A 23,772-nucleotide genomic window follows, 5' to 3' on the forward strand; every position below is an offset into this window, starting at 1 on the left:
AATGATGAGTTTTGTTGGTCCATATCAAAATCACCACGCCCCTTCCATTATTTTCACGATGGTACCATATATGAATCCCCCATCTAAGCTTAGTACTCTCATCCATTACATGTGTGTTTAGTCAGCTATATTAAATAAAACATTCAAAATTCATTTTACGAGCAAAAAGAAAAGGTGGATGTATATAATTGTTTATCCACTGTCCTTGCACTGCACAGCCCTATATCAGAAAAAGATTATAACGGTCCTTGGACCTTATCCTTGACTAACAGCTAGAAGTGAGTTAGAGCTGGGAATTTGATTCATTATCCGCGGGTCCCGCCCCGTTTGACCCGCCGCGGGGCGGGTGCGGATCGAGTGATTTGAAAAAAATTGTTCGCGGGTGCGGGTGTGGGTCGAGTGATTTTAACGCGGGGCGGGTGCGGGTCGACCGAATTTAAACTGCGGGTACCCGCCAACCCGCAAAAAAAAAAATTCTTTTTAAAATATGTTTTTTTTAATAAAAATTATGTTTTTTTATAAAAAATAATAAAAAGTACGAATATTTTTTAAAATTTAATTAAAATATATTATTTTATATTATTTTTTAAAAAAATATTAATTAAAATAATTTTTTTTTGTTATTTTTTATATTACCCGCGGGTCCCGCGGGTTATCCGCTAATTTATGCGGGGCGGGGCGGGTCTTACATTTTTTAGATGCGGGTCAAGCGGGTCGAATTTTTGAATCGAAAAAATGAGTCGACCCGCAGCGGGGCGGGGCGGGTCGGGGCGGGTCGACCCGCAAACCCAGCACTAAAGTGAGTCAAGGATCGTCTATGTAAATCTTATTTAACTTGGACCTCAGTAGTGTGTCGGTGATGTGGGAATAGTAATAAACATAAGCCCATTGGGCTCTTCAATAATACAGTACTAAATTATTATTATTATTTTTTTAAATGATAAAGAACGTGGACCCAAAGGGACACTCTCTTCTCACTTCACTCCACGACCACGTGGGATATTTATTAAGTTCAATTTCCAACGGTCCTTTGCCTTTTAGTTACTTAATTTATCTATATTTTAAAGAAAACCCCACATATTTAATTAACACTACGTTGCATGGCCCAATGATAATCGTGATTACTTTTCGTAATTGTAAATGTACCAAAGACCATGACAAAAACCTCAAACTAGAAAGTTAAAGTTTCAACAGTGACACAAAAACAAGAAATCAGAAGCAACCATACAGGTCTAAATTAATTTAAAAAGAAGATTAAAACTTAAACCTCACTCTCTAATCCCAGTCTTAAGAAACAAAATCAACACACAAAAATAAAAGAAAATTAGAAAACGAACAAAAGGGAGTGGCAGTCTGCGTAATTACGAGAACATGCAAGGGTTGGTGGTTCATAGAAATATAGATGTGGCGGTAAGTGTGACCAATACGGTGACGTACGCAGAAGCGCTCACGTGAAACGCCGCGTTTTTAGCCTTGCTGTCCTCTGAACTTGTCGGCGAGTCTGACGGAGCTCCTCCCGGCGAATCATCCACTGGAGGCGCAGGCGGAGACGCTGCGACAGGTGACGGTGCTTCGGCTGGAGAGGGTGACTTAGCCGGAGACGGTGTCGGTGCACTCACCGGTTCCGGCGCCGGCGCCGGAGATGGTGATTTCCCGAAGAGCTTGGTAGGGAGGAGAACTTTATCCACCGTGAATATCACGACGGGTGTCTCATCGACCACCGTGTCGGCGAGTCTCGACGGACCAACGCCGGTGTGGAGGATAACCTCGTCGCCGGAAGTTGACGTCGTCAAATCGTATTTACCGGCACCGTTAGTGGCTAACGTGGAGATAGCGTCTTTGTTAGTCTTCAAGGAGCCTTTGGGTTTGTATTCGGATAGAGCGTGATACTCTAGGAGCGAGACCACCTCAGCTTGCGTGAGCTTGGTCAGATCCGGTACGCCTTCGGCTTTGAAAGCTTCATCGGACGGTGCAAAAACGGTCAACCCTTTTTCAACGGTGGATTCGTAGGTCTTGAGCACACCGCTCGTGACGAGCAGGTTCGCAAAGGTTTTACAACCGGCTTTCTCGAGAAGGCCGGTGATGTTGCTGAGCCCGTCGGCGGAGGGAGCCGGTGCGGTTAGGATTCCGGGGGCGATGATCGGAGCGTCGATCTCGAGGACGGAGATGTTGTAAGGGATCTGCTTGACGGATTTGGTGTAGGAAGACTCGAGCTTTGAGCCGGGAGCGGCGGAGCCGAAGCCGACTTTGCCGCCTTTGAGATCGGTGACGTTGACGAAGCCTAGGTTTCCGGGGGCGTTGCCGGTGGTTTGGTAAAGGGTGGTGGTGAGAGTGGTGCCTTGGGAGATCTTGTGGAGCTTGATGGGGTCGTAGTAGTCGAGGAGGACGAGGAGGCTGAGTGCGTTTTTGACGACGGAGAGGGGGTGTTTTCCGGCGAGGGAAGACATTGCGCCATTGTTGAGGACGAGGAGGGTGATGGTGGTGCGGCTGTTGATTTCGTCGGCGAGCTTTGTTTGGGAGAGGTAGCTGTTGAAGGAGGAGTACTCCGGTGATTCTGAGAGGATTTGGGTGATGTTGTGGGCGGTGACGGTGGAAAGGACGGCGAGGAGAGATATAGTGAATGCGAGGAGAGAGAAGGCACGTGATGAAGAAGCCATTTGAGTTTTTTTGACGGTTGAGTGGAAGTTGTGGACTGTCGGAAAAGAAAGTGAGAAGACACAAGTTAAGGAAGGAGATTAAATAAGTGGTTAGATGTTAACCATGGTTGTGTTAAATAACACGGGTTGGTTTGAGAGAACACGTGCTTTTGTTAAAAAAGCCTGAAATCGCGTAAATGGGCTTTCGGGCTTGTTTTCTCCGGTTCTACTTACAAAAGCAAGCGTTATATCACCACCATTATAATGACATCATTTTTTTTTTGTGCAACAATGACATCATTTTGTTAGTATAAGGGAATATCCTACTTTTACCATTTCACACTCTACATTATATTCTTTTCTCTTTTACTAAATAGTTAAATATACATTCAATTTTTTTAGTTTACAATAATTGCATTTTCATATCTTACGTTCATTCTATCAATTTGTAATATGTCTAGTATCCGTAGATTATATCATCTTTCTACAATAGCTTTAAATCTAGTCAGAATCAATTTTGATACATGGTCATCAGTAGTTGGTAATTTGGTACAATCTTTCTTTCTAAAGTGGAGAAGAAGGTTCTGATTGCCGACAAAATCATCAATTGATAAATAAATAGTTTCATAAAATAAAGAAATTATTTACTTTGTCAAGAAAAAAAAAGAAATTATTTACTTTAACAAAATAAAATACGACAGGTAGAATATTTTAATAGTCCTACAAAATCTACAAAAGCTAAATCATTACACAAAAAAGAACATAATAACCACTCTACTAGTGGGCGGAGACGAGGAGGCTTTTTATTTATTTATTTAACAGCCCATCATATGGTAAGGAAGAAGAGGCTGCACGTGTGAGCAAACACGGGTCACGTGTCACTCGCTTCCTCACCTTTGGGCCTGTCTTAAGCCCATACTCCGTAAGCCGTTGAAAACCAACGACGAAGTTCAAAAAGCTCCGCCGCAGATTCTCAAGATCGGATCTTTTTTGCCGCTAGAGAAAGAGATGGAGAGGAAACGTGTGGAGCTGCAACACTTACAACTACGGAGACGGTCTCTACTGGGACGCTCGCTACGTGCAAGACGCGCTATCCTTCGACTGGTACCGTACCTACTCTACTCTTCTTTTCGCCCTTTCGTCAGAAGCTTCGTCCCTACTTTAGAGCATTCAAATTTGAACTCTTTGGAGCAGTTATGTCGGAGGATATGGTCAAGGACGGATACGAGGAGATAATGAATGTTGACATATCTTCAGTGGCTATCGAGATGATGTGAACCAAACATGCTTATGTTCCTCAGCTCAAATGTACAAACGCTTTTTTACATCTCTAGTTTCAGTTACTTGTTTTTTTTTTAAAGGAAGAAGCTTTATTGATGCCCAACAGATATGCAAATGGATGTTAGAGATATGAGCTACTTTGAAGACGAGTCATTTGACACTGTCATTGATAAAGGTGAGTCCTTTAGTCTCCTCTGCTCTGCTTTTTTTTTTGTTTGTTCTGGTGGATAATTAGAGGTTGTGGTTTTGTTTTTTTTTGTCTGTTCAGGAACACTTGATTCATTGATGGTACGGACAGTAGTGTGTATCTTGAATCTTCTCATCCTCCTTTTTGTTTAACGGTATTACATGTCTCCATGTTTAAGTTTTTTTTTTCTTTTCTTTTGTGGCGGTGTGTGTGTGTAGTGTTGGCAAGGATGCTCCTCTAAGTGCTTGGAGAATGTTGGGTGAAGTTAGCAGGTTACATAGTTAGTTAGCACCACCTAATGTGTCATGGATCATCATATCAATTTGCCATTTATTGGATTCCACCTTTTAACATTGAACAATATATTTATGAACCAACGACACTCTTTTATTTTTCATTAATGCAGGCTGATTAAACCTGGAGGGACCTATTTCTTGGTAAATAATAAAATATTTACTCTCACTTGCATTCCCATCATCACCTTAAAACATTTGACTTGTGTCTATGTTATAGATAACCTACGGTGGTCCCAAAGTGAGAATGCCTCATTTGACTCCTGCATACAACTGGAACATCTCCTTATATATACTACGTAAGCTTCCACTTCTTTTGATGAAACTGCACTCTCTTGTCTTAAGCCCTTTTCATTCCGTTGCAGCAAGACCAGGGTTTTAAAAAACCAGGAAGCAGTAGCTACTCAGCAGCGAAATCGCGTCTAGAAGCTATACCTTTGACAAGTGAAGGGATGCTACCACATGATTATGTTCTGGAGGATCCTGATTCCCATTTTATTTACATATGCAACAAGAAAGGTTGAAGAGAAGTAGCTCAAATACCCTCATACCCATTAATGGAGTAGCATGTTTTGTAGTGATACTTGTCTTTTTCAATCTCATCCCCATGTATATCAACGGTCTCTTGTTGTATGTTCTATGTGTGTGTGTAATCTTATCGCAATTGAATGGGAGGTTTATACTCTAAAAGTTTATACTCTCCTTTTATACGGATAAACATGTTCTCAACTAAATTTATTCATTTCATCACAAACAACAAACAGAATCTTATGAAAAAGGGTCGGTTGCATTTTCATTCAGAGCCAAGTTTCAGCTTCTGATCCACCACCTTCGAGCTTAGCTACAGGCAGTTTGAAAAACAAAAGTAGATGCTGATTAATAAACCATTTTACTAGTTAAGTAAATAACGAAGAAGCTACGGTAGGGAAACAAAAAAACTTACAGCAGGATTGGTGAAGATTATCAACTGTTTATCTTCAGTTGAAACTAAGAGGTTAGTGTTGTCTGTGTTCAGAGCCATAGCTGTTACATCCTGTCCTTCACCAAGCTTCATCTCATGGAATGCCTACAGAAGATGAAACATCTTGTTTTTGTTAAGCAAACATATCATCAAGAACCATCTAAAGCGTTTGAATAGTATATAGTAGTACCTTGAGAGTGTATAAGTTGAGGAAGCAAACTGAAGGAGATGGGATGTCAATTTCATTGGCTCCATTTGATGAATCTTCTTCAACAGTGTCTGAGAATGAGTTCACACTAATTACAGCACTTTGACCGTCCATGGATAATTCCATGCAGCTTATACTACATGAGGAAGGAAGTCTTGCTTTGGAAATGAGAGCTCCGTTAATGGTGAAGGTGGTGATAGAGTTTTCAGATCTACTCCAGACAACTATAACGCCGTCAGAAGAAACACAGAGAGCGTGTGCCTTGACGCCAAAAAGCCGTCTTATTAGCCGACCGTTTCTTATAGAGTGCACTAGCACATCAGGTGACTCAGAGGATGATACAACTATCCCTTGTTCTGAGCTTACACAGCAACATGTTATCTCTCTTAGGTGGCCATGGAGCACTTGTATTGGCCCTTCAATGCGACGCTTTTTGGTGTTGCTTGTGGAGGAAGGTATTGTCTCAGAGTTTTTGTTCTGTTCTGACTCATTTGTTTGAGAACTGGCTCCCTTGTGAAGTTTCCACAGCAACAGAGTTGTGTCTCGTGAACCTGTCACAAGGAAGTTGCTGTCTGTAGACAAAGCTAAGCATGTTACAGGACCACAGTGACCAAAAGCTGTTTCTAGTGTTTTTGCTCCATCTGATGAAACTAGCTTGATGCTGTTATCCACATGTCCACCTAAGTAACATAGAATTTTATTAAAGATGAATCTCTAAAATAGCACATTCTATAAGTTTATTCCAAAATAGCACTTAATGATAAAAATCACAAAAAATCACTCATTCGACTAGAAAAATACTAAACTACTCAAACTCCTAAAACTTAATCTTAACTCCACCCCTAAATACTAAACCGTAAACCCTAGTCACTAAACTTTAACCCAAATATAAAACAATTTTGAACTTAAATGATACTATTTTTGGAAAATGTCCTTCTTAGTGCTAATTTTGTCATAAAAACATGATGTAGTAACAGAGATCATACTAGCCTTTAAAAACTGCTTACCAGTGATAATCTCTCCATCGCTTGTAATAGCAGTGACTGATGAACTTGTGACTCCTAATGAGGCAAATGCTTGTGCTTGTGGATACTCTGAATCACCCTTGAACATGCGTGTTAGTGCCCCTCCAGCTTTACCATGATGAAAGATGAAAGGAGCGTTGTGGCCATCAGGAGTGTTTGGTTGCCACTTGTGATGTGCAATATGTGCTGCAGGCACGTTCATGTCAACGATCACAACACTATCCGAAGTGGCTTTGATGGCCGAAGCAGGTAAGTTGCAGTGTTCTGGAGTTGGAACAGGATATGGTTTTATCTCTTTTGGGTTCCTAAAGATGGTCTGCATGTGAAGGACATCTTTCAGAGGCATTTTTTTTATGTGTGGCACAGTCAATAGCTGAGATGGTGTTTGTCCAAAAGAAGCGATCTTATCCTGAGTAGCTCGTTGTTGTACCTTCATGAAAAGATCCAAACATGCACGTCATGTAAACAGACTATAACTTTCAAGAGTGGTGCAACAAAGATGACTTACAGGATCTGGGATTTTATCAATATCAACTGTCCCCTCGTATGTAGTGTAGAAGAAAACATTATTCGCCTGTATAGCTTCTTTGCCACGTTGCTTATACCTAAATGAATAAATTGATAAGAGAAGTTTTACTTGAAACTCAGCATGAAGGAGGAAACCTACCCGAAAATGAGATCAATCCATTCATGCAAATGTGCAGAGACATGTTCACTCTCAAGAGCCATTCGTTGCTTGTGTACAAAGTCTATAGGGGTTTTAGCCCAAGGAGGAAGTTTTACAGAATCTGAAATTTCTAGGCGATAATTAGACGCTTGATAGAAAATTATTAATTAGGTAAATGACTAAACCGATTTTTTGAATGTGTACATCAATTTTTTTTAAAAAAATGGTTCTAGAAAAATCGCTTCGTCTAGAACATACTTTCAGAAGTGAACCCATGAAAAAAAAACTCATACCAAGCTTATCTCCCAACTGTGTTGTACCAAAGTTAAGCAAGTTCTCGTTGGCCAATACCTCAGGAAGGTAAAACAACTCTGGAACCTGCAAAAAAAGAGGTGTCATGAACATGTAGATACACTCTTCAGTTCTAAAGAAGATGAAAAGTGACTAAATGTGTTTGGTTTGGTGCTTTTGGTAAGAACCAACTCTTACCAGCTCCTTCAAATTACTCATATCATGTAGAACTCCTTTCCAAGTGGCTGAAATGTCTGAAAACGTTCGGTCTGCCCCTTTTAGTTGAACTGAAAGGGTTGTAAAAGGTTCCACTCTTGCTAGATAATACAAAACCTACCACATGAGATTAAAAAAACATAATAAACCATCTGCGTGGACCCATCATAATGTACCACAGAGAATATAACCTACTGCTCCAGCATTTGAGTAATGTGAATCATAATGGAACTTGGGGATGACTGGATCTTCAAAGTTAGAATATTGTTCTTGAAACTTCTTCAGCCGCTCTGGGTTCAATGCACCAATTGGCTGAACATATACATTAACCACATTACAAAGATTGTATCTACTTTAATGAACCGCATTCATAGAGCAAAACTACAAGCAATACCACCTTGGAAAGATCTCTGTAGCTAGATTGGTTTGTAAGGTCCAAAACTTCTGATACATAGTCAGACAGAACCCATGGGAAGACAGGATACTGCAAAGACACATGCATAGTAGACTGAGGTAACAAAAACGTAGAATGATATTAACACTATCATGAGATTTACCTGAGTAATGTCATTATAACTACGCCCAGCTAATGTGTTGAGCTGCATTAAGTACTCAAAGTTGCTGATCTACAAGAAGAAAGGGTTCTTCAAATGTTACTAATTGAGGAACATGAAATAACATGTTGAGAGTGAAGGATTATTAATCTTTGTTTTACCTCCCATCTAGCCCACCGTTCCATTAACTGTGTTCTTCTCAAAAGCTGTTCTGGTCTCTAAAACAGAAACCATTTATGTAAGATTTGAAGCACAGAGAGAATACTAAAGGTGAAAAAAAAGACACAAACCTGAGTGGTCAAGTATATATTGTTTAAATGAGGAGGCCTTGCTTGAACAATAGTCTTATACGCCTCTCTTCGTCCCTCGGTGTTCTATGGTGTTCACCGGAGTTCAGAAAGAAACTAAAAAGAGATAAAATATAATGTTAACAGAGAGAGTGTTTTTTTTTTCAGTTACCCCAAAATCAAATAAGAAGTTGGAGCGGTCGACCATGAATATTTCCAGAGCACTCTTTCTCATTTGATATCTATATGTTAGCAAATATATCATCATCTAAAGCTTCCATAACATATAATAAAAAGAGACAAAAACTGAAGATAAAACTTTACCTTCTGCTATAAATCTGATGAAGAGAAGACATTAGCCAACTACGATCTCTTTCTTGGTTTCTTGATTCTGAGCTTTCACTTATGTCAACAAGAAAGTTTATTCTCCTTGTTGTAATCTGACAAATAAGACAGCACAACCATCAGAAACTACACAAAACCTGGTTGGTTATGTTCTGTTTTCTTTCTTGGTCAACTCAATACAACATTCACTGGAGCATACCTGAAAGGTTCCTTTCACAACCCTTAGTGGTCGGACCATAGAAGAGGAAACTTCAAGAACAATCCTTTCATCAAGTTCCTTGAGAACTACTTCTTTAGAATCCTGAACCACATCCTGGTCACTCAATGGTCTAGGATCACTGATTCCAGTTGACAGCTGTATTTCATCCTCAAGTGAACCAGACATCCTCTCTTTGTGTTCTCCAACATCTTCCTCTATTTCAATATCATCTTCATCTCCATGTTTATCATCCTCTTCATACACTATTATCTTCTTTGATATTGCTTCGTCAGCAAGAAGCTGTGCACTTGATGGAGAACTCAAGTTGTCTGTCTGATCACTATAGTTTTTTTCTGTCTCAAGATGATCAGTACCACAATAATTCCTCCTCAAACACTGTCTCATCCTGGAAGAACTCTCCATAGAATCCAGTTTCCAGAACACCTGCACAGGTGAGATGTTACATCACTTGGAAAGACCTCAACATTTTTCAAACTGTGGCTTACCTGTTTGGGACTGCATAAATGGTCTCCAAATGATCCAAAGAAACATCTCATCTCCACCAAGTAACGAACAAGTTTTCTCCAACCACGAACTCCCATGCATAAACGATTTCTTACTATACTATCATCTCGTATACGCCTGTCAATCTAGTGAGCAGTTGAGCAAAGAAATGTATATTAGAGTGTATAGTGACCTCAAGAAAACAACAAACGTGTGACAAGGACAGAGATCAAACCTCAGATCTCTGCATGTTCCGTGCTAAGGCAAAGCTTGCAACAAGCACAGCAATAAACTTGTAAGACAAGGCATTAAAGTCTTTCCCATAAACTGATTTTGTATCCATGGGCTGAAGACATTCCATCCACGCTACTCCCATGGCTTCAGAGACATTCCATCTCTCTAAACGCTCCATATCGCTTATAGTTCTCCTCTGCGAGGATGTAGCCATAGCAACAGCGCTTAAGCCTCTCCCAGAACCAATCTTGGCATTACGTTCTAGATCTCTTGCAGCAGCCAGAGCAGCCGCTTTTGCAGCAGCTTTATCTCTTGGCTTACCTGGTGTGTCATCTTTTGGAGCCTGCAAGGGCTTCTGGAAGCTGGAGAAGGTTTGAAGTTTTGTAGTCTTACGCTCAAGCAACGAAATGTCTCGCCTAAGAGCTGGTGGTGCTGGAGGCGCTGGAGGTGTAGGCGCTTCCCAACCAGCAGCTCCTGCGGCTACCATGGCCAGTGCCATTGCAGAAGGAGGCGATGCAAAAGCGGCTGCCCACTCCGGAGATATCATTGAGATAGCAGCCTAGGATAAAAGGTTAATTAACAAACATCACAGTTTAGTAACACACAACAAAACTTGGAATAGAACCTTGTGAACAGAGTTGTGTAACCTCAATGGGGAGTGCATCAGCAGCCAAAGCATGATCATCAACAACAAGGGGATTCACACCATCACCAGTGGCGAGTTCCTGAATGCCAGCAAGAAGAGGTCGCCACCTCCGGAGAATTGCAACAAATGGTGGTAAAATAGCTTCTAGATACTGCTTTCTTAGTGGCCTTTTGTCTCTACTGACAGCAAGCCATACCTGCAACAGACTTGGAATCAGAAAATAAATATAAAAACACACAAAATAATACAAAGCATGTGAACCTTATTTAGAGGAGAACTAACCTCAGAATATAGAACACATGTAGTAACCAATACTCTCTGCCTCTTTGAATCAGATATTGGCATGTTTAGAACCGGAGAGAGCACACTGGAGATTAAAAAAAACAGTCACTTCAACTTCTGTATATATATTAATATAATACTCCTCCATTTCTTGAATATAATAGTTTTGAGATTTTTATTTGTTTACAAAGATATTAGTTTTGTGTTTCAGTGTAAATTTATATAGTTTTTTCATGTTGTCTATATTAATTAAGACAATTACTATATAAATTTTTAAAAGTTTCTTTAAATGTTATGTATTGAAGTAGTATTAATTTTGGTATTATAACTTTATCATTAAAATGGGTGAAAACTCCAAAAGTATAATTTTAGTGGAACGGAAAGAGTATGAGCAAGTGAAAAAAGATGTTACCTCCACAATAAAGCTGATGGTGAGATCTGAGAACTGATGTTTAATGGAACAGGATCAGAAGAACTATCTTCAGAACTTAGATTTTTCATCAACAGACTATCTTCACCATGGTCTTCTTCCCTCAAAGACAAGAGCACCATCCTAAGCATGCATAAGAAAGGCTGATCACTATCCAGCAACTGGTAAAGAGCTGCCATCCCTCCCATCCCAGTACCAGATCCTCCACCAATTCCTAGTCCACCTCCAAGTCCAGACTCATCTTGCAGCAAAGCTTGAAGCATTGATACTGATTTTTTAACCAGTGGAAGTTCTATCCAGTTTCCATTAGCATCTTTTTGTAAAGTAGATCTCCAAGAGTCCCAACCACTTCCACCACCGCCAAAACAAGTTGTCTTTGGAGGGAGCCCAACACCATACCATAATCTACTCCTATACTTCCAACTGTCAGCTAAGTCCATTGTACAGCTTCCATATGAAACAAAAGCGCAAGAAACAGATTCATAGGGCTCAGCTGCTGCTGCTGCAGCAAGACGCTCCATTACTGCTGTAGAAATCTGGCCACTTGGATCGGCCATTGAAGCAAGTATCTGAAGAATAAGTACAAAAAAAAACATGATGGTTGCAAAGTAAAAAACACACAAAATATCTGAAGGTGTGGTTGAGAGTAGTTTCTACTTACATCTAAATGAACCCCTCCTGAATCACTGGACACTGAAGCACGGCTACTAGAAACCTCTGAGGATTCTACTACCGTTGTCAATGTTTGTGAACGGTTGTTAAGAGGATAAACAAGAGAAAGAGGAGATGGAGAGACATCAACTGCATTAGCGGCACAGTTTTGCTTGCTTTGTAGTCTCAAATGGTCTTCAACAAGCATCAAAATCACAATTGTATTTTCCACAAGATTCACTGAAAGCTGAGCAGCATTGTCTACTCCAGCCTTTGCATCTTTTGGTGATACACTCTCTGCCGCGAAACCAGCTGATGCTGCAGCAATAACTTGAGTCTGTTGGTTGAAAGAACAATGAATATTAATCAGCCAGTAGCTAATATATAGAAAAGAAAAAAAAAAGGTTTACTGTAGAATAGGAGTTACCTGAGCTTGTAGTTCTCTGGTGGCAAAGTCTAATAATCCACCTAGAAGCCTTCTTTTGAAAATTGGTAGTGATTCCTCACGCCTTCAAAAGGTATAGGTGTAAGAACCATCTCAAAGTACATGGGACCTTCACAAACAAAAAGAGATGTGGATGAACATACCTTATTCGTTTCTCTCCAGTGCTAGACCCACCAACAATAGAGAGCCATTCTGCACAATGAATTGTAGCCTCGATATCCTGTAAAAAAAGAAGGAGATGTAACAATTGAGCTTGAAAAATAAGGTGAAAAAGTAGTATTGATATGGTAGACAATTTAGAAACAATATACCTTCCAGCCATCCTTCTGGCGCATTGAATATTGCAACATTATGATCAAGAAGCTATGAATAAGATCTTCCACTTCAGCAGTGTCGGGAGAAGCAGACTGTTTCCCTGCATCCTTCTGTGTGTAGTGTACACACAATAGTCAGCATATTTAGAGAGCTTGCTGGAACTAGCATACAAAGTTACATACAGCCAACCATGGAGAGAAACTTTTAAAAGACAGTTATACCTCGTAGTTTGAGATCAGAATCTCCAAGATCCACTCAGGCCACTCTTCCATTTTTGTCAGACTGCCCCTATTTTCCGGATGAGTGGAAGCCAAAAACAGAATATCCTGACGTAGAAAGATTGGAGTTCAGAAAGAAACATTGCACATCTCGGTAAACAGGAAGTGTCTTTAACTAATGACAAGTATACCTGAAGTGCTCGGTTTTGTAGAGCCTTAGATGCATAGGGTAGTGAACGCAGGAGGATTAACAGAAGCTGAGGGTGTTCAAAGCGATGAACCGAATCATAAAACTTCAGGCCATCCTCAGTTGATGCAGCTTTAATCTGCAAGAAATGTGCTATAAAATTTAACCTCATACAAGATAAATCAAACAAATGAAAGAAGGAAGAAACAGTGTCATACCGAAGCCCCAAGCAAAGATTTATAGGCCTTGTCAGTCATCAACCTGTTTGGAGCTGCTTGAAATGCTTTCAACAGAGAAAACAGAAGCAATGAGACTTTATCATCAAACATTGTTCCATTCCCACTACCCATGAGGTTACTCATGACATCAGATTCAGCACCAAGAGAAAGTTTCAAGTGCCCCTGTGAAATCAAGGCACCTATCAGTCTTATGATCCCAACCACGACGCGATCACTATCGTCAACATTGCTTCTTGCATTGTTCCTTGTGTTGTTACTGAACAGAGTTTCAGAAACAGAGGATGTTCTGTCTGGAACATTCATGGTATCTGAGATGGTAACTGAATCACTTCCAGATCCATGCACTTCATCTTGTTGAACTGAATCCAACAAACTAGGCTCATTGTGCCGATCATGTTCACTATGATCAGTCTGCACGCTTGTTTCATCCTTAGCCACAGGTTCTGCAATGTTGTCATCACCAGTTTTAGCTTCTCTCTGCAACAACACAAGAAGTGTTTCTATCCCACCAGATGTGATAAATGCCTCTGCAAACGTCTGAGCCTTTGCAGCATTTGGCTGTACAACCAACCTAAACATGAGAGTCAACACTCTTGCAACCTGAAATAAAGGTAACAATAGAACCATGTCAGAACAAAAAAAAAATATCAAAAGATCTGAGACATGACATCTACTACAAATAAGTTACCTGATTTGGCTGTGGACTATCAACTATAAAGCCAAGTAATATGTGGACATCATCAGAAGCAAAAGAAGGAGAAGCTGATCCCATTAAAAGCTCAATGATCACCAAAAGTTCATCAACCAAAGCATTAACTTCTCCCATGTGGCGCACATCTCCCTCTAGAGAAAAAGAGTTCACAGAGTCTTTCTCTTGAATAGTCCAGTAACATCTCCTACACCCATCTAAAAGTATCTGAATAGCATCAGAATTCCTCATAGCTGTAGCTTCAGTGAACACCATATCTTGCAGGGATGACAAGAGCTTCTTCTGAAGTCTGTAGTTGCAAACACTCCATATCTTCAGATCCAGTAGTAGTGTCCGGAAGAGCTGCACTTTGAGTGCATGGTTGATCTTTTGAGATTGACAAACAGAAACAATGGCAGCAACTAGCTCCTCATCTTCTACTCTAAGGGATGCAAGTGAGTGAAGAAGGTAACCAAGGATGGTGGATAGAATCTCAGGGCCTCTAGTTCGAGAGAGCTCTTGATTGTTCCCAGGGTGTTGGATAGCAACAGAGATGATTCTAAAGATAGGTGCAGCAAGAGAGTATGTTGTCAAAGACAGTGGGATATCTCTAGAAGATGGTTCCAAGCTATCTTTAACCACATTGCTAACGGTTAGAGGAAGCAAAGACATGGGTCCTCCATAAGCTAAGGCCCAGAAAGACTCCACTGCCTTCGTTCTTGTTGCAACATGGACTTGTCCAATCACTTCCGCTGGTCGTCTTAAAGTACCTTAACCAAAATAAAACAAAAAACAAAAAATATATATTTCAATACTATAGAACACCAGGTGTTTCTCTCGTGTTCATGCACAGATATAAATATTTTAGTAAATATACTAAAAATACAATCAAGAAAATAATCATAGGTACCTGTAGCTCCAGAAAGAGAAGCATCTGGACAAAACCGTCCATTAAGTAGACACGGGTGATAAAGTAGATGAATGTGTCCTCCGAGCTCTGTGTCCAAAAGACAGCTTTCCTCTGCCGCGATACGGAAATGGTCACTTGTAGCTAACCAAGGAAGACCTGCCCCATTGCCAAAACAAGGCAAAACATCACCACCTCTAGAAGCCAATCTTATCATTCTTTCAGGACCAATGGGTTCTTTAAAGATATACACTGGTCCCATCTCCGCAAACAAAGCACACTGGCGACGACGACGCTGATGTTTACCAGGAGTTGTAGGAAGAGGAGGAGGAGGATTTGAACCGATGCAACAAGAAGAAAGCGGTTTGGATACACGAGGGAACTCAAAGGGGAGAGTCTCATACAAGGAACCGTCGATATAGAGACGCAGCTCACTCTCTGAGTTACCTAAGAGTCCTTGGTTGCATGTATGTTCAACGCCGATGAAGTACCAACACTGAGGCTTAAAGGCATGGGTGAAATGCAGTGAAGTTTTACTTCCTTTACCATTACTACTCTCAACTACTAAAAACTGTGCATAGAAATAAACTTCGATTCCTTGGTTATTATCAGGAGTCAAGAAGCTGAAGAGACGTGGCATGTGACCAGTTTCTTCACCATCATGTACATTAGCAGCAGACGTGTTTCCTGACTTAGCCGCAGACGCAGCAGCAATCGCAGCAGCAATCGCAGCAGCAGCGGTTGAAGCGTTTAACGTGTCAGCAAATGATTCAATGTAAATCCAAGTCGCAAATGCATAACCATTAGTGAAAGGCCAACGAGTTTCCCCTGGACCAAGTAGCCCTGAGCTTTCACCAATGAACTCAAAACTACACGCAGGTCCTCTTGATTCCTTCCCGTTAATGGCCTTCTCCAAAGCGCTCATCAAGGGGCTTGACCATACTGTTGGAAGAGATTTTTTAAGAATCTGAAGCCATCTATGTAGATCTTCCACGTTAAGTGAGTGTCCAGCTAAGTGTTGAATACATTGAAACAAAGGTGATGCGTTCCACTTCATGTCACCGTCCTTTGAAACTATCTCCTCGAGTGATCTCAAGAGAACGCATAGCAGCCCCGCCATTGAACACATGGCTCTGTTCCTCGTGCAAGAACGTAGAATCGCAAGCAATCCTCTTACCATGCGTGTTCTTGGGGACATGAAGCTAACGCTGTCGTTATCACAAGGTAAGCTAGGGATAAGCTCGCCAGATACAATGGCAGCACGAGAGTTCAGCATGACGCTAGGTGGGTTGCTATCTTCATCCTCTTCAAAGCTCTCAACACCACCCATGGTAGCGAGAAGAGAGTCAATGACGAGGAAAGCAGTCGTCTCTGGATCCTCTCCAGGCTCAAACTTCTCAACACCGTTGACAAGATTCTTCAGTTTGTGTAGGCTTTCAGGCTTTCCCATGATGACCGAATCAACTAGATGCAATAGCTCTGGGGAAACGTTTTGCATTGTAGCCTTTGGTTTGGGTGATTCTGATGAAAAAGGCGTTTCTTCTTTTAGAGAAACTTGTTCGAAATGGTCGTCTTTGAGGACTTCATCAACTGAACTAATCGCTTGTAAATGATCTTCATCATCCAATGACCCTACCTGAGCGTTTTCAGCCGCAAGAAAACTAGGGTTCCCTATATCAAATGCATCTATTCTTCTCTCAGGCTTATCAGTAACATCGTCGGAGAATTTCTTTTCGTCGTCTTCTTCTTCCATGCTTATCGACAACCTAGAACGTTGGGAAAACAAAAGGTTAAAAAGTAATAAGAAATGATCACAAAACGTGGGGAACACGGGAACTTAATTTAACCTAATAGTCGTAACGGTGGTTACGGCATGTAACATAAAAAAATTATTAAGGTACACATGACAAGACAAAACGCCATGTAACTGATGATGGGAAAACAAAGGGTTAACAAGTAATGGGGAATGATCACAAAACGTGGGACACAGGTAACCTAATTTAGCCTAATTGTCTTGACGGTTACGGCATGTAATGTAACGTTAAAAAAAAACATATTTCACGTCCGGCTACAAGACAAGACGTCATGTAACTGATGAGGTTTCACGTACGAGGACAAGAAAGTTACTACATGAAAACAGAACACGAGATCTGGACCAGACATGCAGATCTTAAAGGAGGATCTGATTAAGAAAGAAGAATGGGAAGGAACTGAGATTATCCGGCTTACCTAGAGTCGGAGAAAGAAACGGATCTAGTCGGCGATGAGAAGCAATGACAACGTGAGAGGAACAGCTGCGATCGGAGAAAGGAGCGAGCGAGAAAGAGGGAGTGATGTTTGATTTAGCAAATTTGCACTCATTAAGAAAGACAATGGTAATTAAATTTTACTTTCTTCCTCCTGTCTCTGCTCTTGACCAGTCAAGATGAGTGGTTCAATTGAATTTTGTAACGACACCGTTTCCGAAACAGCCACTCAATGGATGAATAGTAGAGATTAAGGAGAGAGATATTTCACTTAATATGAATACTAGATACTAAATGGAGAAATTCTAATTTAACCATAAATTTGATATCATTTTCTAAAATTACTTTTAAAGGATAGCTATTTACATAAGTACTTTAAATTTTGTTATGAAAAAAGACTAAATTAATTTTAAATAATTTATAAATATTTAAGAATCAATTCTAAAAGTTTATCCAATCTCATCCCATAAATTCTAAACCATAAACAATAATAATCATTAAATTCTAAACTCAAATGCAATAATAGTTTTGATGAAATTAATATTACAATAGTATCTAAATTATGGTATTTAAAGTAATTCTCATATTAAGCATTTTTGTCAACTTACCATCTTATTAAATCAAGTTTTAGGTATGTTTGACTGACATGAAAGAAAAACATCTCGTGATCTAGCCTTCTCAGCTAGAAATCGACATGAATATTGCGAATCGTAGGAATATTGACTTGCTAAACATCTCAAAGGAATCACGAAAAAATCTTTACAAAATTAAGCTATGAAGAAAATGTCGGCCCGGTCGAATTTGCATATGATATGTTCCGGTTTAAATTTATTTTTATACAACTTCACAAGATTGGCCATGACCTGATAACACTATAATTAACTAGATAAGTGAGATAAGTCGTGACATATAAAACGAAGCAGTCAAAAATGCTTCTTGATAGGCACTGCACATAGTGGCTCTGCTTTGTGCAAGGTAACACCAAAGACCTCTGCTTTCTCTTCCCCAAAACCTCTCTGGCTTTAAGTGCGTTGGATTCTCCCACACTCTTGGATCTCTTCCTATCGTCCATAGACTCACAAGAACCTTGCTTCAAAACACACAACACAAAACCCACCATATATATAATATAGTCATTATTAGATATGTTAACCTGAGTGTGTAACAATAAGAATAAGCTCGAGGACACTAACAGAGCACCTTAAGAGAAGCCCCATTAGACTCAGCTTCTAATCAATAAGCTTCATCTTGCTACATACACACTACTATTAAATCAACATTTCAACAATTCAAAAATGCGCCATGCCTCTAAAAAACCTCACTTCACAAGACATGATGATGATAGCCTTGGGTCCAAACAAGATTATACTTAAAATCTTTTTTTTTTCTTATGGATTTTTGACGAAGAATGTTAAGCTTGAAAGTTTGAGCTAAGGTCGGCTAATATATACCTGTTCGAGAAATCAGTTATCTAATATATTGTTGCGAGCTTCCTAAAAATAAAGTTGATATGGCCGAGTTGGTCTAAGGCGCCAGATTAAGGTTCTGGTCCGAAAGGGCGTGGGTTCAAATCCCACTGTCAACAGTAGTTTTTATATCATAATCATCGTTTTGCAAATTTAATTTGTTAAGGATTATATAGTAATCACGTACATTACGCGTAATTCATTCAATTTATTTTAACACCGTGCGAGTTATTATCAGGTGATCAATGAGTTTGTGCACAAGAATTCTGATTATTGCCAAAAAAACATTTAACATCGTATTACTGGTTATTCGTACAAGCTCAATATTTTTTCTTTTAAACTCCGTGTTAATCGTTTAATTACTTGAATTCATTTAGTTTCAACGTGATCTAGTGGCAGTTTCCAAGTAAAGAAACTTTAAAATGGTAATAACCAAGCTTAAAATCCAAAATCAACAAAGGTTTCTTCCTCTAAAACTCCAACGAGTTGCTTTTCAGAACAGGTATGCAACATAACATCAAAACAAAAAAAACATAAAAAAAAAAAGAAACTGGTCTTGATCGATTCAAGCTTCAAATCAATCTCACTTCTTCCTGAAAGAGCATCCTTCGGTGAGCCTAGCTTTTCCTCCTGTAGGCTGGCACAGAACTGTCTGGCAGTTTCCGCATACAACAACGGTCTGCGAGTGACTGAACACAGTAGTGCTGCAATACCAAAACACAAGACCCCATTAGTTTTATTGTGTTTTAGCATCCATGTAAAATATCAAAGGATGAAATAGTTGAATAATGAGAGCTTACATGTTGAAGCAGCCTTGGCATTTCACATCCTACAATAAATGTATAACAACAATAAGAAACATAATCAGAGACCACAAACATTAGCTTAAACATTCAAGCAATTGTATTTTACAATTCTAAAGAGAGAATCTAAATCATTAACCGCACGAACACAATCAATTATATACACCAACTCAAACACTACTATAAAGTTGGGCTTGACGAAAGCAGTACCATGAAAAATGAGTTGGGAGATTGAACGAGACGCTTGAGCTTGTGCTTCCTCTTCTCAAGCTCAGCTGGTGGGTTAAGAAGATCGATATCGTTTTGAAGAACCTGTTTCACATTCAATACAATTACATTCCATTACAAAACACAACAAAACTAAGTTAAGCTTAGATAATTCAAATCACGAGAACAGCATCGTAATCAGCTATATTCCGCCTACGTTAACGTGATTTAAAAACTTAACAATCGAGAAGATCGAGAACTAACCATCTTCGCAAGAATCTCAAGAGACGGCGGAAGATAGCAGGCAACGACAACAATAACCGAGAGAGGTTTTTAGGGTTACCACATCATTCTTTTATATATACACCACACGACAATCTGACCTCACTACTTTTAAGGACCTTCGAGACGAGCTAGAGGGTTCATTTTGCTTCTTTTTTTTGTTCGGCCTTATAAGATGTACAAAGCCCAGTTAGATCAATTTGATCATTTTATGGTATTAATATCGGTTAAGGTTTAACCGATCAAACCGGAAAGGAGATTCGAAATTGATAAAGAGATCTGTGCATAGAGTAAAAGCGTGCGTGAGGTTGTCTGCAAAAGAAGAGAAGAGAAAAAAGCCACGGCGTTGATAGCGATTGGTTAATTGTCGGTGATTCAATCAACTTCTTCTTCTTCGCATCCATATTATCTTATCACTCACTCTCTCGTCGTCGCGGATTGGTGCTCGAGTTGTCAGATCCTCCGCCTATGATCGTTTAAATCGTTAATGACGTTTTAGTTTTATCACCCCTGAATCTCTCTCACACTTCATCCCTTCGAGTATGAATCTGTTTGTCCCACTCTCCTCCTCCATTATTCGGTTCTTTGCTTGATTTAGTTTTTTATTTTCTTAATTTTTGACAGGAATGGCGCTGAAGCGAGGGTTATCTGGAGTTAATCGGATTAGAGGAGGTGGTGGTGGATCTCGATCTGCCTTTATCATCCTCGTCTTCTTCTGTGTTTTCGCACCTCTCGTCTTCTTCGTTGGTCGTGGAGTATACATCGATTCCTCTAACGGTATTGCATTATTTGCGCCTTTATCTTGTTTACGCTTATTCGCTTATTCATGTAGCGATCGAGTTACATTTATTCGCTTGATGTGTGACACTGGTTATAAGGTCTTGTTACATTATTTGCTTGATATGTAATTCATTTCTCTGACGAGAGCTTACTTTCATTGCTGCAGATTACTCAAATGGTTCAGTCAAGCAGGTGGGCATGAATCTCTTTTTAATATTATCTGCTTTTGTTTTTCTAACACAAGTAATGCTCTTGTTTGCAGGATCTTGACTGGAGAGAACGTTTAGCTATGAAATCTCTTAGATCTCTTTTCTCTAAAGAGGCAAGTGTTCTCAATCACTCCGACTACTTTTAGTTTTTGCATTATGCTTCTTCTTAGACTCTGCCTCTCATTTCTTACTAGTTTTCTAACCCCTTTCTCAGGTACTGGATGTTATCACAGCTAGCACCGCTGATTTGGGTCCTTTTAGCCTTGATTCTTTCAAGAAAAACAACTTGTCTGCTTCTTGGCGGCGGGAAGTCGGAGTTGACACCTCCGTTAGAAATTCTCAGGTGTGGTTTTTAGTTTCTTACTTGGTTTATTCGATTATTTCTGCTCCTCCAAGTTTTTTAACTTTTGATTCACTTGAAGCAGAATCAAACAACACCTAGTATCATGAATGCAAAACGTGATATTACTTCAAAAGGTAGTGCGTTTTATTTTGAAGTTGCATTCTGATCTATTTGGACTTTGTTTCCTATCTCTGACGCTTCTATGTTATTGCTGATGCAGGTGGTAGTAGCCATCAGAAAGTTGAGACACCTGCAAAGTTTTACAGAAGGGTAATTTTTATTTTATTTACTTTTAAGTTCAGAATCTGGATGCTACATATACATTTATGGAGAATTGTCCTTTTTCTGTCTTGAAATTTTCAGCAACTAAGAGAGAAAAGGCGTGAGATGCGAGCAAATGAGCTGGTCCAGCGCAACGATGACACCATTTTGAAGCTGGAAAATGCGGCCATCGAGCGCTCCAAGTCTGTTGATTCTGCAGTCCTTGGTAAATACAGTATTTGGAGAAGAGAAAATGAGAATGACAACTCTGATTCAAACATACGCTTGATGAGGGACCAAGTGATCATGGCTAGAGTCTATACTGGTATTGCCAAACTGAAAAACAAGACCGAGTTGTTACAAGAACTCCAGGCCCGAATCAAGGACAGCCAACGTGTTTTAAGTGAAGCAACAACCGATGCTGATCTTCCTCGGAGGTAACTTTCTCCAATTGTTTCTATTATTCTCCTGGGGGTGCTTTCTACTATGTACCTTCTTCTAACTGTTCGTGTTCTTTTATGTAGTGCACATGATAAACTCAGAGACATGGGTCAAGTCTTGTCTAAGGCTAAGATGCAGTTATATGACTGCAAGTTGGTTACTGGAAAGCTGAGAGCAATGCTTCAAACAGCCGATGAACAAGTCAGGAGCTTAAAGAAGCAGAGTACTTTTCTGGCTCAGTTAGCAGCAAAGACGATTCCAAATCCCATCCACTGCCTATCGATGCGCTTGACCATTGATTACTATCTTCTTTCACCGGAGAAAAGAAAGTTCCCTCGCCGTGAAAACCGAGAAAACCCTAATCTCTACCACTATGCCCTCTTTTCTGACAATGTGTTAGCTGCTTCAGTGGTTGTTAACTCAACCATCATGAATGCAAAGGTAAAACAATCATCTCTTATCACTTGAAATTGAAAATGGATTTGCTTACTCTTATTTTTTTTCTCAGGATCCTTCGAAGCATGTTTTTCACCTTGTGACGGATAAACTCAACTTCGCAGCAATGAACATGTGGTTCCTCCTAAACCCACCTGGAAAGGCAACCATACATGTGGAGAACGTGGATGAGTTCAAGTGGCTCAATTCATCTTACTGCCCTGTTCTTCGCCAGCTCGAATCTTCAGCAATGAAAGAATACTATTTCAAAGCAGATCACCCAAGCTCAGGCTCTTCGAATCTCAAGTACAGAAACCCGAAGTACCTTTCCATGTTAAATCACTTGAGATTCTATCTCCCTGATCTTTATCCCAAGCTGAACAAGATCCTGTTCTTGGACGACGACATCATCGTCCAGAAAGACCTTACTCCGCTCTGGGAAGTCAACCTGAACGGAAAAGTCAACGGTGCAGTCGAAACCTGCGGGGAGAGTTTCCACAGGTTCGACAAGTATCTCAACTTCTCGAACCCTCACATCGCCAGGAACTTCAATCCAAACGCTTGTGGATGGGCTTATGGGATGAACATGTTCGACCTTAAGGAGTGGAAGAAGAGAGATATCACTGGTATCTACCATAAGTGGCAGAACATGGTATCTAACTCAACTCTTTGCACCAATAGCCTCATGTGGGTTTTGTTAGTTTTACTAATGGTTATTGTTGTTTAGAATGAGAACAGGACACTGTGGAAGCTAGGGACACTACCACCAGGATTAATAACGTTTTACGGACTAACACACCCTTTGGACAAGTCGTGGCACGTGTTGGGACTTGGTTATAACCCGAGTATCGCGAAGAAAGACATTCAGAACGCAGCTGTGGTTCACTATAACGGGAACATGAAACCATGGTTGGAGTTGGCTATGTCTAAGTATCGACCGTATTGGACCAAGTACATCAAGTTTGATCACCCTTATCTTCGTAGATGCAACCTTCATGAATAAAATTAAATTATCAAATCGTTATTAGATGATTTGAGGTAATTACTCGTAATCTTATGTTGTTTTCCCCATGGCGTTAATCTTTTATTTCTACACATTGTTTATTGTTTATTCATATCTTTCTTTAGTCATATTATTTTCTTACTTTCGGGTTCAAAGCACTTTTGTTATTCCGAAGTTTAATCGATAATATCTCAATGGCGATCTTTTGGACGTCACGATCTTTGACATAGTTGAGCAACAAAGCTATGATTTTGATTTGACCTTTTGATTTGATGGAATGAAAAAAAATTACAATAAAAGTTTATTTGGAAAATCAGATAAATATAAAATATGAATTTTTATATAAATTCTTTGGTAGACAAAAAAATATAAATTCTTTGAAATATGATAAAACGAATGA

At 39.8% G+C, this 23,772-nt stretch overlaps 5 protein-coding genes and 1 non-coding gene across 6 annotated transcripts; 3 read left to right on the top strand and 3 right to left on the bottom strand.

Annotated features, from left to right (window-relative positions):
- Positions 1–1,155: 1,155 nt before the first annotated feature.
- On the bottom strand, positions 1,156–2,720 carry LOC108805235 (fasciclin-like arabinogalactan protein 10). The gene has a single exon (XM_018577225.2). The coding sequence runs from the start codon at positions 2,655–2,657 to the stop codon at positions 1,389–1,391; it is 1,269 nt and encodes a 422-aa protein (XP_018432727.1). The 5' UTR covers positions 2,658–2,720; the 3' UTR covers positions 1,156–1,388.
- Positions 2,721–3,832: 1,112 nt separating this feature from the next.
- Positions 3,833–5,132, top strand: LOC108861515 (uncharacterized). The gene is given in 8 exon segments (XM_056986524.1): positions 3,833–3,944; positions 4,024–4,092; positions 4,186–4,214; positions 4,333–4,376; positions 4,511–4,541; positions 4,618–4,696; positions 4,763–4,770; positions 4,772–5,132. Coding segments are annotated over 8 exon segments (564 nt in total). The 3' UTR covers positions 4,964–5,132.
- On the bottom strand, positions 5,120–17,232 carry LOC108861514 (BEACH domain-containing protein C1-like). Its single transcript, XM_056986523.1, has 31 exons — positions 17,126–17,232; positions 14,900–16,662; positions 13,990–14,759; positions 13,281–13,901; positions 13,067–13,201; positions 12,879–12,983; positions 12,654–12,767; positions 12,486–12,562; positions 12,325–12,406; positions 11,908–12,234; positions 11,229–11,815; positions 10,817–10,901; positions 10,536–10,730; positions 9,890–10,447; positions 9,657–9,800; positions 9,151–9,594; positions 8,931–9,046; positions 8,779–8,848; positions 8,610–8,693; positions 8,481–8,537; positions 8,323–8,391; positions 8,163–8,249; positions 7,961–8,077; positions 7,748–7,882; positions 7,552–7,636; positions 7,259–7,379; positions 7,100–7,196; positions 6,574–7,021; positions 5,549–6,246; positions 5,341–5,463; positions 5,120–5,238 (listed from the first exon to the last, which is right to left on the bottom strand). Exons 2-31 carry the CDS (start codon positions 16,647–16,649, stop codon positions 5,191–5,193), a joined length of 8,349 nt encoding a protein of 2,782 aa, XP_056842503.1. The 5' UTR covers positions 16,650–16,662; positions 17,126–17,232; the 3' UTR covers positions 5,120–5,190.
- Positions 17,233–18,646: 1,414 nt separating this feature from the next.
- Positions 18,647–18,727, top strand: TRNAL-AAG (transfer RNA leucine (anticodon AAG)). The gene has a single exon. It is a non-coding gene; the product is annotated as a tRNA-Leu (tRNA).
- A 288-nt stretch (positions 18,728–19,015) lies between these two features.
- Positions 19,016–20,019, bottom strand: LOC108859356 (40S ribosomal protein S27-2). Its single transcript, XM_018633251.2, has 4 exons — positions 19,883–20,019; positions 19,622–19,723; positions 19,409–19,437; positions 19,016–19,312 (listed from the first exon to the last, which is right to left on the bottom strand). Exons 1-4 carry the CDS (start codon positions 19,883–19,885, stop codon positions 19,192–19,194), a joined length of 255 nt encoding a protein of 84 aa, XP_018488753.1. The 5' UTR covers positions 19,886–20,019; the 3' UTR covers positions 19,016–19,191.
- Positions 20,020–20,190: 171 nt separating this feature from the next.
- On the top strand, positions 20,191–23,513 carry LOC108863068 (polygalacturonate 4-alpha-galacturonosyltransferase). Its single transcript, XM_018637375.2, has 11 exons — positions 20,191–20,440; positions 20,525–20,677; positions 20,847–20,872; positions 20,943–21,002; positions 21,104–21,232; positions 21,315–21,366; positions 21,453–21,502; positions 21,596–21,930; positions 22,018–22,375; positions 22,443–23,021; positions 23,097–23,513. Exons 2-11 carry the CDS (start codon positions 20,527–20,529, stop codon positions 23,370–23,372), a joined length of 2,016 nt encoding a protein of 671 aa, XP_018492877.2. The 5' UTR covers positions 20,191–20,440; positions 20,525–20,526; the 3' UTR covers positions 23,373–23,513.
- Positions 23,514–23,772: the final 259 nt, after the last annotated feature.

The sequence above is a fragment of the Raphanus sativus genome, chromosome 5, assembly GCF_000801105.2.
Source record: "Raphanus sativus cultivar WK10039 chromosome 5, ASM80110v3, whole genome shotgun sequence".
Lineage (NCBI taxonomy): Eukaryota > Viridiplantae > Streptophyta > Magnoliopsida > Brassicales > Brassicaceae > Raphanus > Raphanus sativus.